This window comes from Carassius auratus, unplaced genomic scaffold (genome assembly GCF_003368295.1).
Source record: "Carassius auratus strain Wakin unplaced genomic scaffold, ASM336829v1 scaf_tig00026259, whole genome shotgun sequence".
Classification (NCBI taxonomy): domain Eukaryota; kingdom Metazoa; phylum Chordata; class Actinopteri; order Cypriniformes; family Cyprinidae; genus Carassius; species Carassius auratus.
In genome coordinates this window covers 317923-331577 of record NW_020525500.1, presented here as the reverse complement: position 1 = coordinate 331577, position 13655 = coordinate 317923, and the positions used below count along the sequence as shown (strand labels likewise).

At 38.7% G+C, this 13655-nt stretch overlaps 1 protein-coding gene across 3 annotated transcripts in view; it reads left to right on the top strand.

Annotated features, from left to right (window-relative positions):
• The window catches only part of ca14 (carbonic anhydrase XIV), a 76571-nt gene that overhangs the window by 41613 nt on the left and 21303 nt on the right, over nucleotides 1-13655 (top strand). Inside the window, exons 10-11 of one of the 3 annotated variants that reach the window (XM_026250979.1) lie at nucleotides 8098-8182; nucleotides 11099-11152. In XM_026250979.1, coding sequence (XP_026106764.1) covers nucleotides 8098-8182; nucleotides 11099-11152 — 139 coding nt within the window. Of the gene's footprint in view, nucleotides 1-37; nucleotides 8183-11098; nucleotides 11153-13655 lie in introns of those variants that run through there. The other 2 variants (XR_003281588.1, XR_003281587.1) reach the window with 2 other exon arrangements.

Below are 13655 nucleotides of genomic sequence, written 5' to 3'. Positions count from 1 at the left end.
GAGTAAAACCATTAAGATTTTTTATTTTTACACCCAGCAGACTCGAGTAGAAGCCTCTTGGACGAGCGAGCGTGACGAGGTGTCAACCACCAACCTGGGTCAAACACCATATCCTTCTCGCTCACCGTCTTCGGAAGGAGTAGAAGTGGAAGAAGTGCCGGCGCCTCAGCCGGTTGATGAACCATTCGGTGATCTGCCTCCGACACGCAGGTTGACATAAACAACAAATACGTCGAACTCCATGACTTACAAGATGATATTAACAACAAATTGATTGCATTGCGCAGCGAGTCTCGTGACAGACAAATCGAAACCTATAGCAGATTAGACGCGTTGCACAGCGAGCTACATGCCTCGAGACGTGCAGTCGATTCGATGCACAGGATCACTTTATTCAGGATCTGGCCAATTAAATATTTAGTCGCGTCAATGCTATGAGATCAGTGATTGATCAGCAGTTTGATAGGAATGATCGTATGGTGAGTCAATACCAACGGGAATTGGTGCTCATTTTGCATCACCTTATTCTCACCATCATAGATGAGACCACAGAGTCAAATCGAATATAGATATAGTATTCCGAGTAATTCTTATATCGCACGTCTGCTATGATTTTTTTATATTTCATGTATGCTTTTTATACTTTGTTTACATATAATCCGATATTTCATTTATACTCTGATTTTGTAATAGTTCATTTATGATTTTTTATACTATATGAAATTTGTAATAGTTCATGTATGTTTTAACTCTATGATTTTGTAATAGTACGTGTTTTGGTCTGAAACCAAAAAAATGGACGGGTCAGATGATTTATGTCAATCAGACCAATCCTCCACAGAACTGACGACAGACGAGATCGAAATGCTAAGTGTACTGCCGGACTTTTTAGAACAGTATTTGTTTAATCTAGAATCCCCTGCTATTTTTTTGCTATGTAAATCCAAATATGAATTTGTTTGATCCTCTGCTAAGCCTAGACAACGATCCCATTGTACAACACGGCTGCGTTTTAAACAGACCACTGGCAGCGTGTACCGAGGCTGATCCTGACAACATAGAGCACCCCGTCAGTAATGATACTTCGCAACCGTCCGCATCAGGTAATGTCGACCCTACTACACAGACTCGATTAAGCTGTACAGACGTTGATAGGTTGATTCACGAGGGTGGGGACGTTAACGGATATCATGTTTTACCACGACCTCATTTCAATAGCGTGCCATTGAGAAGGACTACGAATCTGAGAGAGATTAACTCTACAGATTTGGGCTCTTACCACATCCACTTACATGACATGCTTACTGGAAATGTGAATTTCGCTAGGGAATTTGACCAAAATTCTCCGGTGATCGATATCACATTGACGGCTCCCAATTTACAGACACCCGTTGGTGGGATTTTAACCCACGGTAATAATTACGACATGGATGGGTTTAAGGATTAAATTTGATAGAGTTTTACAGAGCAACGACCGGTTACTATCTGACCGAACCGTAGAATTTGAACCTTCCGTAGCCATGAACAGACAAGGCGGCGGTCGTCGGAAACTCGTGGACTTGGCTGTTGATGAGGTGATCAAAAGGAAAAAGACGAGTTTATTTTGCGCGACCAATATTTCAAATAATTTGTGCTTCTCCATCTGTCTCGCCCGTTTTCTTAACCCCCAACATCCCGAGAGTGAGTTAGAAAAACTGGATACAGTCATCCAAAACAGCGTCGGCTTCTCAATCCAAGACCGAATCGGATTTCACAGATATTTCACAGATCTATCACCATGATCTTAGAAACCTACAAAAATTCAGACGAACCCCATCCAAAAACGGTGTTGCTGTATCTCCACGACAACCACTACTACATGATAACGAGTTTGAAGGCATTCATCGGTTCAACATTTGTGAGTCCATTTTGCTACAAATCTTACACCAACCGCAGTGCCCATCGATGTAAACACGCCTGCAACATCTGTTTCGATGCGGAATGTTACAGGTCCCCTGTAAGAATCATACATTGACCCAATTGTTTGCGTTATTGTAATCGACTTATTGTCGATTTAATCGACTTATTGTTTCGAAATGCATTAAACAAACCCACCTCCCGGTCAGGAAAACCCCACCTGTGATATGATCAAATACTGCAAACTATGTAATAGACGTTACAGCGTAAAACCGGGCAATGAGAAAACCAAACACATATGTGCCCCAGACAAATGTGTGCATTGTCGAGAGCGTCTGATGGACGATGGGGCACATCAATGCTTCATTCAACCTCTAGAGCCTAAGGAACCGTGTGAAAAATACGTCTTTTACGATTTTGAAACGCGTTACGAAAACTGCCGCCACGAGGCTAATTTTGTCTGTGCCCTGACATTCAAAGGTCAGAAATGTACCGCCTACGGTACGGACTGCATCGCTAAGGTAATCAAGCGCTTCAGACAACTCCGATACAAAGGCTACTGCTTCATCGCTCATTACGCCTCCAGATTTGACACCTTTCTAATTCTGGAGTATTTTTGCAAAGCAGGGATCGTGCTTGAGGTCATAATGCAAGGGTGCAAACTTCTGGTGTACGACGACGCATGTGCCCAACGATACATCGATAGCTACTAATTTTTCCCATTCGCTCTCGCCAAAATGCCCGCGACGTTATACTTGACGACGACTGAAAAAGGCTATTTCCCCCATCTTTTCAACAGGGTGGAAAATGAGAACTACGTCGGACCGTACCCTGACAAAAGTTCTACAACTACGAGAACATGTCGGATAAAGTTTGAGGCGTGGTACAGCACGGTGAAGGGCAAGTTCTTTAACTTCAAGAAAGAACTGTATGCCTACGGCGTTAACGACGTTGTGTTATTGCGTGAACGATGCATGAAGTACAGGACGTCATTCCTACACTGCACCCAACTCGACCCTTTTGGGTTCACGACGATCGCCAGCTGCGCAGTGGGGGTCTTCAAAACACATTATCTCACCAGAAACACGCTCGCCCTGATGCATAACAAAGCATACATTCATCAGAATAAGTCCTACTCAAGCGGTTCGATCCAGTGGCTCGAGTATATAAAAAAGACTTGAAACGTGGAAGGTCATCACGCCGTAAACCACGGCGAAGTATAGATCGGTAAGTACTTTTAGACTGCTACTACGAGCAGGACGGCGTCAGGCACGGCTTAGAATGGGGGGGTGCGTCATCCATGGACACTGCTGTCGCTTTGAACCCAATCAGACGCACCCCCTGTCCGGAGTACCCTACGGGGTTCTCAGGAACCAGTTTGACGATAAGGTTGAAATTCTCCGGAACACGTATGGTTTGCAAATCGAGGTTCTGTGGGAATACGAATGGAATCGGATGAAAAAGACCGATCCCTCTGTGATAGAATTTATGGCTGATTATTCCGCCCCAGAGAGATTGAATCCATGTGATGCGCATTACGGAGGCCGAACCGAACGCCTATAAACTATACTACAAAGTGAGCGGCGATGAGAAAATAAGATATCTGGATTTCACCAGTCTGTACCCTTTCTGTCAGGTCAGGAAAAGCTACCCAATCGGACACCCCGAAATCATTTTCACAGATTTCGAACCGATTGAAAATTATTACGGACTTATCACAGCCACCGTGTACCCTCCCCGCAACTTACTGCACGGCATCCTCGCTTTCAGATCCCGAGGAAAACTCATGTTTCTGCTATGTAGAACCTGCGCTCAAGACCAAAACCAGACCTCGAGCTTTACCCACACAGACCAGGAAAGATCGCTTTCGGGCTGGTGGGTCAGTATTGAGCTTATAAAAGCCATCGAGAAGGGCTATGTGGTAGCCAAGATAGATGAGGTTTGGCATTTTCCACAACGGTCAGACACGTTGTTTGCTGAATACGTAAAAACCTTCTTGCGTTTGAAACAAGTTTCGGGCTACCCATCGAACGTCGTCACGGATGCAGAGAAAGAGGCTTACATTCGTGACTATTTTGAAAAAGAGGGCATTCAACTTGACCCAGAAAAAATCAATAACAACGCTGCCCAAAGGGCCAAATACATCCTGGCTCAGACAGAAAACATTGTGAGAGATAAAAAAGACTCTCACATTACAAAACAAATCAGTCTTTAAAAGGTTCAAGGTCGTCTACGATAAACATTGGCTTTTAAGCGATTATACCACGCTTCCTTTGGGCTACTGATCAGATGACGATGCACAGAGGGTCTCAGGATGTGTCCGATTTTGATTTCAGACTTCAACACCCTTTCAGCTGTGTTGTATCTGGACCGTCCAATTCCGGAAAGTCTTATTTTGCAAAACTTTTGTTGGAAAAAGGTTTGAATATCATTTCAAAGAAAATTGAAAAGTTTGTTGTATGATTGCTGGCAAACTTTGAACGATGATTTACTTCAATTGTATGACATTACATTTATACAAGAAATACCCCAGAGTCTGAATGATGATGATTTACTGCCTGTTACCACTGCTTACCTTCTCGTGGTCGACGATCTCAATGTTTGGTGGTGTCAGACAAAGAGTTTTCCTCTCTGGAGAGCTCTCAGGACTGATCCCCGGGGTAAAACGATAAGCCTTTCTTGGTAGTTCGCCGTTCGGTTCAGGTCGAACCACCGCTGTAAAACGATAAGTCTTTCTTTGTGGTTCGCCGTCCGGTCCAGGACTGACCGGCGAGGTGGGAAGATTCGTTTATCTAGGCTTCTTTCTTGCTGGTTCGTCGCAGGGTCCAGGAAGTGGTTTTCCGCCGGATCCTATTGGATTCTCGACGTGCTCTGGAGTGGAATCAGGTAGGATGTGAGGTTTGTCTGTTATGTTGATGGTGGGATCTTCGTCGCCATCTTGCGTGAGATCGATTACTGTCTGGAAGCCGGGTTGGGCGATAAATTGTATGAAATCTAAAAATAAAATTTGATTTCTTATAAGCATAAAAGAAATCTAAAATTTACATTTCTCATAAAAATGTTGGAGATGGATCTTGTTTTACCATCGGCTGTGCTGTCTGGATCAATCGCGCCCACTGTGAAAAAAAAAAATTACATTTATAAAAAGACAAAATTAAAATACGTTCAGTTTAATTTATAAAAAGAATAGTTCATATGTACTTATGTGTATTAATACAGTCAAAGGCTTGCTGCTCAATATTTGAACCTGAGATAAAAAATAAAAAACCTGTTATGATTTAAAACACATGGAGAGGGTTTTTATTTGCTAGTTTAATGGAGCACACACACACAGACAGACTGTGACAAAGAAATCATGATGTCATAACATTAAACCGCAAGCAGATGGCACAATTTTCACTATAACACGGTGTCATAACATTAAACCTCCGCAGATGGCACAATTTTCACTATAACACTGTGTCATACCATTAAACTGCCGGAGATGGCACAATTTTCACTATAACAGGATCATTTCACCACAGACTCACCGGGGGGAGCCATTTCACCATCATATGTCGTTTCACTGAGAGCAGTTAGCAACCGGGAAAATGGTGCTGAGATAGAACCGTGCATTCCTAACCGGGAGCGCTTACACCCCGCAATGTCGTGTTCATAGATGACAAACGGATAACGCGGTGGTAAAACGTCGATTTAACAGACACAGAATTGTTTTTCTGAAATCCTATACATAGCGAACTGAATTGAAGCACGGAAAGCTAAGCACGTGTCGAAAGGATGTCACGTCTTTTCAAAATAAAAGTATTTTCAACAGGATGTCACCATCTTTTCAAAATAAAAGTTTTTTTTCATACAAACAGCCTGGCGGTGATTGGGACATTAGATGCATCGATATTAAGTCAAATAACATACTTTATGAATATAGTGTTAAAATATCTCTATCAGCAGATGAAATAAAATACAGATGCATGTTTTATTACAGGAATTAAATGTAATATGGTTTAAAGATGAACATTGTAGAATGTAAAAATAGCATAACATACTTTGATCAATTAATATTTAAATATCACTACAATCAGATAAAATAAGACAGCAAAAACTTGAAGAAAATTACAGGAATTAAATGTAATATGGTTTAAAGGCATCATATACTGTAAAAATAGCATAACACACTTTGATCAATTAATAGTATTTAAATATCACTACCATCAGATAACATGAAATGATAAAATACTCACTTTTATCCATTGTCTTGGAAAGCAAATGTCTTGGAGAACCGTCCGAGAAAGTTTTTTGGTATAAAGTGATGCTTTGTAACACGCGAAAATGGATTTATAAAGGGACCATGTGAAAGAAATCGGTGTTGAGTGACCGCTAAGTGTCATCCTTGTTCTATGAATGAACTTGTTCAATAGGTGGGAAGCTGAGCATGGTTCACGCGTGTCATAATAAATTTGTGGGCATGAGAGATGGTAGACGCTGATCGTCGTAATTCATAGATGCACCCGTCAGAAAACTGTAAAAAACATGGTACTCCTGCATGAGATACGTTGGTTTTAATTAACAATGTCTTTAAAGATATTATGATTGGGTAGTAAATTTGGACGAGAGTGAACTATAGCGTGCAAACACAGACACTGGGGTCAGGAAAAAGGTGATGTGAAAACAACTCCTTCAGAAAACATTATTACAACTTTAAAATTTAGGGATTATAATTTGAAAATAATTTTAACCATAACAAAACATTGGCCGTGTCTCATTGTGATCGCTGATTCAGAGAGAGTCTGACAGACGGAGCTGCGAGCCTGTTTCTCACAAAGCTGAAGCTTCTGTCTAAAATAAGGTAGGTGGATTGGTTTCAGTAAGCTTTTTATAATTCTTTTAAAGAACAGAATGTTTTTCAACCTTAGTTAAATTGCTTTAGATTATGTATAATATATAAAGGATAGAATATAAAGAACAGTGTGTTTTCATAGGGTTTTATATATAAATGTTAAATAACTGAAATGTTTTTCAACCTTTAATTGTTTTAGATTATATAAATTATAGACTGTTTTATATATAAATGTGAAATAACTGAAATGTTTTTCAACCTTTAATTGTTTTAGATTATGTATATTATATAAATTATAGAATATAAAGAACGGCATGTTTTCAACTTTAGCATGAAAATTTATTATATTATATAAATTATATAAATTATAGAATGTTTTATATATATATATAAATGTGAAATGACTGTCTGACATCCACTCCCATTACATTCCTGAGCAGTATAAAAATGGGGTCGGTGTCAGACAGTTCTCTCTGTATGCAGCCAACCGCACACACACACACACACACACAAACATACACACACATAACCCATATAACTGGGACAAAGTTCAAACAACCGGCAAATAGCTTCTGTCAAAACCACATGATCGATGTGGGGAGGTGTGGGGAGGGTTAGTATACCGTAAAACTACCCGTCAAAAACTATGATTTAGAACTAACTAGGTCAATAGGGTAAAGGCTTCTGTCAAAACCACATGATCGATGCGTGGGGAGGGTTCGTATACCATAAAACTACCCGTCAAAAACTATGATTTAAAACTAACTAGGTCAATAGGGTAAAAGCTTCTGTCAAAACCAAATGATCGATGCGTGGGAAGGGGTCAATAGGTTAATCGATGAACTCATTCGGAAAGTTCAACCCATCCATCATAAGGTTACCGGAAGTTCAACCTGTCAAAAAGGTCAAAGGTCAAAGTCGTAAATCATCTTGACACAAAGTGTATCATAATCACTACTTGTACTTTTTTAGCTGAAAAATAATGCTACAGTTGGAGGAAAACACAGCGTATTTCATTTCATTCATCATCAAGTGTGCTCATTCCTGTTGATGTCATTAATCTGGCAACCTGTGTGTAACGTCAAGTCTGAGGAGGAGGGGCCGTGTAAAAACAAACCTTTTCCAATATTTCGAATTTGGACTGCAATACCTAGTTCAATCACTCTGTGTAAATCCTACATACAGCACCTTTTAGAAAATGTGCAATTAATTAGTAAATATTTTTAATTGATTGACAGCACTGATTATTAATCTGCTGTCTTTATTGTTATTTTTCAGCCAGTTCTCTAAGAAGAGACTTTTATGCTTAATATTTGCTCAATTATTACAGTTTTCTTGAGAAATGTAACATATTTTTTCTGTTTAAGGTGAAATCGCAGCTATTGTGATTGGATCTCTGTGTGGATGTATAGGCTTGGCTGTTATCATCTGCTTTATTGTGAAAACCATTCGGTAAGAATGTTAACAATCCAAACATTTATCATGTGTAATAAAAAGCTGGCTGAAGATGGTATGGAATGGTGTTCAATAACTTTTGTACATGCTCTGTTACACACAATCATGTGTGCAGTTCAAAACTTGCCAAGAATGCGTTATCTGTACATGTGTGTAATTCCTCAAATAATTTCCTGCTTTTTTACTTCTTTTTGCTTTTTGTTTTTATCTGGTTTCGACACTCACCTAACATGTATGATAATTTATATACAGTGCCCTCCACTATATTTGGCACCCTTGGTAAATATGGGCAAACGTGATTTGACCAAGTACAACATGTTCCTGGATCAACATCCTTGTTGATACTGGAAAAACATTCCAATCAACCAATCAGAAATTGCTGTTTTAGGCTTACAGAACAATCAGGGTAAGGTCCTTCTACACTCTTATCAATCAGCTATCATTTCCCACTGATTTTAGGAATAAATTATGGGTAGGGTTAGGTTTAGGGGTAAGGATTGGGATAATTCTATATTTTTAGACAATAATGTTGCTCCAGAATCATCAAAAGATATGAAGCAAATATGAGCAAAGGTGGCTGTGAAAAAAAAAAAACTGCCTTGTTTAACCTTTTGATCTTTTATTAAAAAAAATTCCAAACATTCATTGAAGCAAAACAACTCTACGTGGGGGGGAAATCTCATTGTGAAATAAATGTTTTCTCTAATTCATGTTGGCCACAATTATTGGCATCCAATTATTGCAACATCCTTTTCCAAAGATAACAGCTCTGAGTTTGGAGAAACACCTGATAAGAGATCAGATACCATTCCTTTATGCAGAATCTCTACAGGTCCTATAACAGATTTTTTATAATTTGGTATCTGATTGAAAACATTATGCCATGTTTCTGAACATGATGTCCAGGATCCCTGGCAGTAAATTTTTGTTTGTTTGTTTTGTCTTACCATAGAAGGCAGTGACATTTGAAGTTCCAGTAGTGTCTTTATAGCAGTGCCAGTAATTGTGGCCAACATGCAATTATTGCAACTGAAACATGCAATTGAAACAATTATTTCATTTTTCTCCACTTTCAATTGTTTTACTTTAATGATACGTTAGAATTTTGTAAAAAATTTTTAATTTCAAAAGGATAATCAATGCAGATTTAGTCTCACAGCCATCTTTGCTTATATTTACTAAGGGTGCCAATAATAGTGGAGGTCACTGTGTGTGTGTGTGTGTGTGTGTATATATATATATATATATATATATATATATATATAATATTCAGAACAACAAGCAGAATATGAGACATAAAAATGAAGCAGCATTTCATTATATACATTTTTTTTATTATTAAATAAAACAAATATACTGCATTGGCAGCCTGATAATTGTTTATCACACAAGAAAGTTCAGTCCAGACAAGGTCATCTACATTTTCAATAATTGATTTAAAATTAAATTCAGTTTATGGTTCAAATTTGGGGTAGGTCACTAAAAAGCAATAGCGCTGTTCCTTTTCAAATGTTCTCTCAAGTTGTGTATGTGGGAAAACTCCTGTTTTACTCTGAACAGAAGCCTAATTTGTTCACATTTGTGTAGCTGCACAAACCAATGGCACTTAGTCTGCCAGAAGGGGCTATTTCATCAGAATCTTGTCCTTCAGGGATGAGGATAATCTCTTCGCAGACTCTGCAGGAAGACAGAAAAAAAGCTCAGCATCCGGCACCTTATAAAATTTATGAAACAAATTTCCAGCACGTGTTGTTGCAAATGGTGTACCCATGCAGAGGCTGCACTCATCAAAGGCTTGTGTTCTCACTTGTGAGAACATGAGTGCTGCCTGTCTCCACTCGTAGATCGCCTTCTTTAACGAAGATGGTCCTTTTTTTCTGCTCTCCTGTTTCCTTTCCCACCTAAGAGGAAGAAACAACTGAGCAGCACATCCGATGAACAGCCACTGCTTTGAGAGTGTATTTTGAGCTCTCCAGCCTGTTCAGACAGATGGAGCAGCTTTTTGTTTGCTTTGGAGGTCACTCTAAAGGGCTGCCAGTTACAAAGCAGAGAATTTCTTGTTGGATAGTTGATGCTATAAACTTGGCTTATGCCTCGGAACTTACTTGGCCCTTAACTAAGTGCTTCAAGATCGTTTTGTATCTGCTGATAGCACAGCGTGATTGGATGTATTGCCCATACACAATGTGAGGGACAGTTTGAAAGGGTGTGTGCTCTGGTTACTGAAGTAACCTCTGTTCCCTGAAATAAGGGAACAAGCATTGTCACTGACAATGAAAAAATTGACTCACATGGTCCAAAAGAGTAGGCTATATGTAATGAATTTTATCAAACAAAATATTTCTTGCTGAACCTACTTTTTGTAATGCCTGTTTGATGCTTTACATAGCAACGACTTTAGATTATCTTTTGGGAATAATTTCTACAAATTTGATGTGAGATTAAATCGATTAATTAATCCCCACATCCTTTAATTAACTTTAATCGCTTACCATCCCTAAAATAATTACATCACTGATGTAAAAGTATTAAGCAATACATAATAAAACTAGACAAATTACAGGCTTCTTATAAAACAAGCTAAGTTAAAATAATCGACAGAGATCAATATGTCCAAATACAGTCTACACTCCAGTTGTAAAATTATTTGTAACTAAATCAGTTAAACAATGGCAAAAAGATAACTGCCCAATATTAACGTTTCTGCTAACTCTGAAGTAAAATAAATAATAAAATAAATAAAAAAATCTGATTTGGAATTCATGAATTAGAAAACTGACTCAACTTAATTATTACAATATAGATTGTCTTTTACTGTATGTAATACTGTGCATATTTTCTTCTTAATCATACCATTTTTGATCATGTTTGTTTGTGATTGCTTTGTGATTGTTTCTTTTCATCACATGACAGCTTAACATCCAGCTGGGATGTCTTACCAAGTATCCGACCTTCTCACCAGCCAAGGTCAACTTTTTTAATGACCATTCATGACCTCTAACCACAAGCTTTAAACCCTTAACCTCAGTAACCCCTAAAATCAAGTCATCCATCCATCCATCCATTAAGTTAGGTAACATTTTATTTAGAATAATTTTGTATGGGAGGAACATTTTTAACGTACAATTCAACCAAAGTCCCTTTAAGGGAAGTAATTTCACTCTCACTCTCAAACCTAGGCAGTTGGTCTCATTCAGTCTCACGGTACTTTGATAGCACATGTGATCGTAAGGCATCTACAGTATCGATCAAAGTCTAAGAAAATTTCGAACCATTTTTTTGCGGCATCGCATGAAGTCGAACAAACCTATTGCCTTAAACGATTAGCAATTAGCTATTTTACTTAGAAGGTGGGGCTTCCTTCAACAGAGTGGTCATATTGATGGAGCGTTCACACCATATCATGCGCTGCTTTCCAAGGCAGCATTTCAAGGCATTAAGGCATCAAGGCATGTCCGAACACAAATTCTGCTTCACTTCCTGTCTTCAGAGGTACCTTCTTCTGATCGAGTTTTGAAGTCAGCTTAAATACATAGTGCATTCCATTCCTTGATGGTTGGGATAAAAAAATAAAGAAAGTGTCTGAAAGTTACATTTGGTGGTCTTGTGTGTAAATGTATGCTTCTGACCAAATTTTTTGCACTTTTGTTGTTATTTCTATGAAGAAATCAGTATTATAATAATAACATATTTGTTTAGTTATCATCAAAACTCATTCTATTTTGTTGTAGATCATTAAACTGTTACGCTGCCTCAAAAGCCTGTCTGAAATGAGTTTCATGAGGTGCCTTTATGCAAAAACTTTGCCTGCAAAGTCACATGCCTAGTAAGGCAGCGAGGCAGCAAGTCTTTTGGACACAGCCATAATTGCCATTATTCCGAGATGATAACAAGTGATGTTAAACTCTGTGCTGTTCACGTACTCAGACAGGAGATTATCTGTTTCTATAGCAACGGTCAACAAAATGAACCCACCTGAAAGAATGCTACAGTATGTTACTGGCAGCTGTCAAGCACATAATCACAACATTAGATTTGCAGAACAAAGAATGCATGTCATGTAAAAATAATTACTTGTTTGTTATTATTAATGACAGCAATAAATGTGATATTGTAAACTTAAACAAACAACAACAAAAAATAACAGTATGAAAACTTACAAAATAAGTTTTTATATTATTGTACATAGTATCTATATGTATCTTTGTTCCTCTTTTTAGAGCAGTATTAGCTTTTCTTGAAAGTGCTGCCCTTTTTCTCTGGTTCTGCATGAGATGCAGTGGTCACATGGTACAAGCCGTAGCTCTCAGAAAACTCCCAGCTCTAACCAAAGACTATATATAGAATACACAAGACGTATCACTCCTTTTGTTTTGTTTTTTATTGTTTTTTTTTGTTTGTTTTTGTTTTCATTATTGCCAAGGTACCAAATATAAAAGTACAGAGAATATCAACATTGTGTACAAAGAGGTAACATTACATGCAAAGCACCATTTATAGATGTATGCAATAAAAAATAAATAATACAAAACGAAAGCTAAACACAAGATCAAATAAATGAACTGTTTTAAAAGTCTTAAGATTCTTAGAAGATGAAATAGTCTGAATATACTTTTAAACCTTTTGATGATTGAATTTACTGCAGTGAATATGAAATTTAGCAAGAAATAATAATAGGTTAATAATAAAATATTAATAAATTTTGTCTTCTTGCATATTAAAGAATCCAAACAGTACATCCTTAAAAGGAGAGAGAAACCCTGAAGCATAATGTGATTGAAAGCATTAGAGAATTCAATACAAAATAGCTGTGTGTAAGGATGATCCCAAAAGATATGCATATTCTCCAACTCTGATTCGGCTGAGGATTGCAGCGGATTCCTACTCCAATGCTCGCTGGTCCTGGAGATTCAACCACACTTATACCCTGCCGAAATAGCTAAGGTGGCCTTCCTGATATCTCAATTGCAAGGTAAAGCACTTCAGTGGGCCGATTCAATTTGGACACAGAATAACCCAGTTATCCAGTCTTATTCCAGCTTCATCGACCATTTCAGAGAAACCTAGAATCTGTGTCTCCACTGTGCCTCTACCACCGGAGTGGGAGCGGTCCTGTCACAGCAGCAGGGGAATCCTAGTCACCTCCACCCATGCGCCTTCTTCTCTTGTGAGCTGCTGGCCATCAAGTTGGCCATGGAGGAATGGAGGCATTGGCTGGAGGGAGCCAAACACCCTTTTCTAGTCCTCACAGACTACGAGAACCTCAAATATCTATGGGTAGCCAAGAGGCTGAATCCGAGACAGGCCCGCTGGGCGCTATTCTTCACCCACTTCCACTTTACCATCTCGTATCGCCCAGGGGCCAAGAACGTGAAGGCTGACGCCCCCTGGTCTGCAGAGACCTTTCTTCCTCCAATCCTGCTACCAACACCCCGCCGGGTTGCCCACCGGACACCAATACATCCCCAGG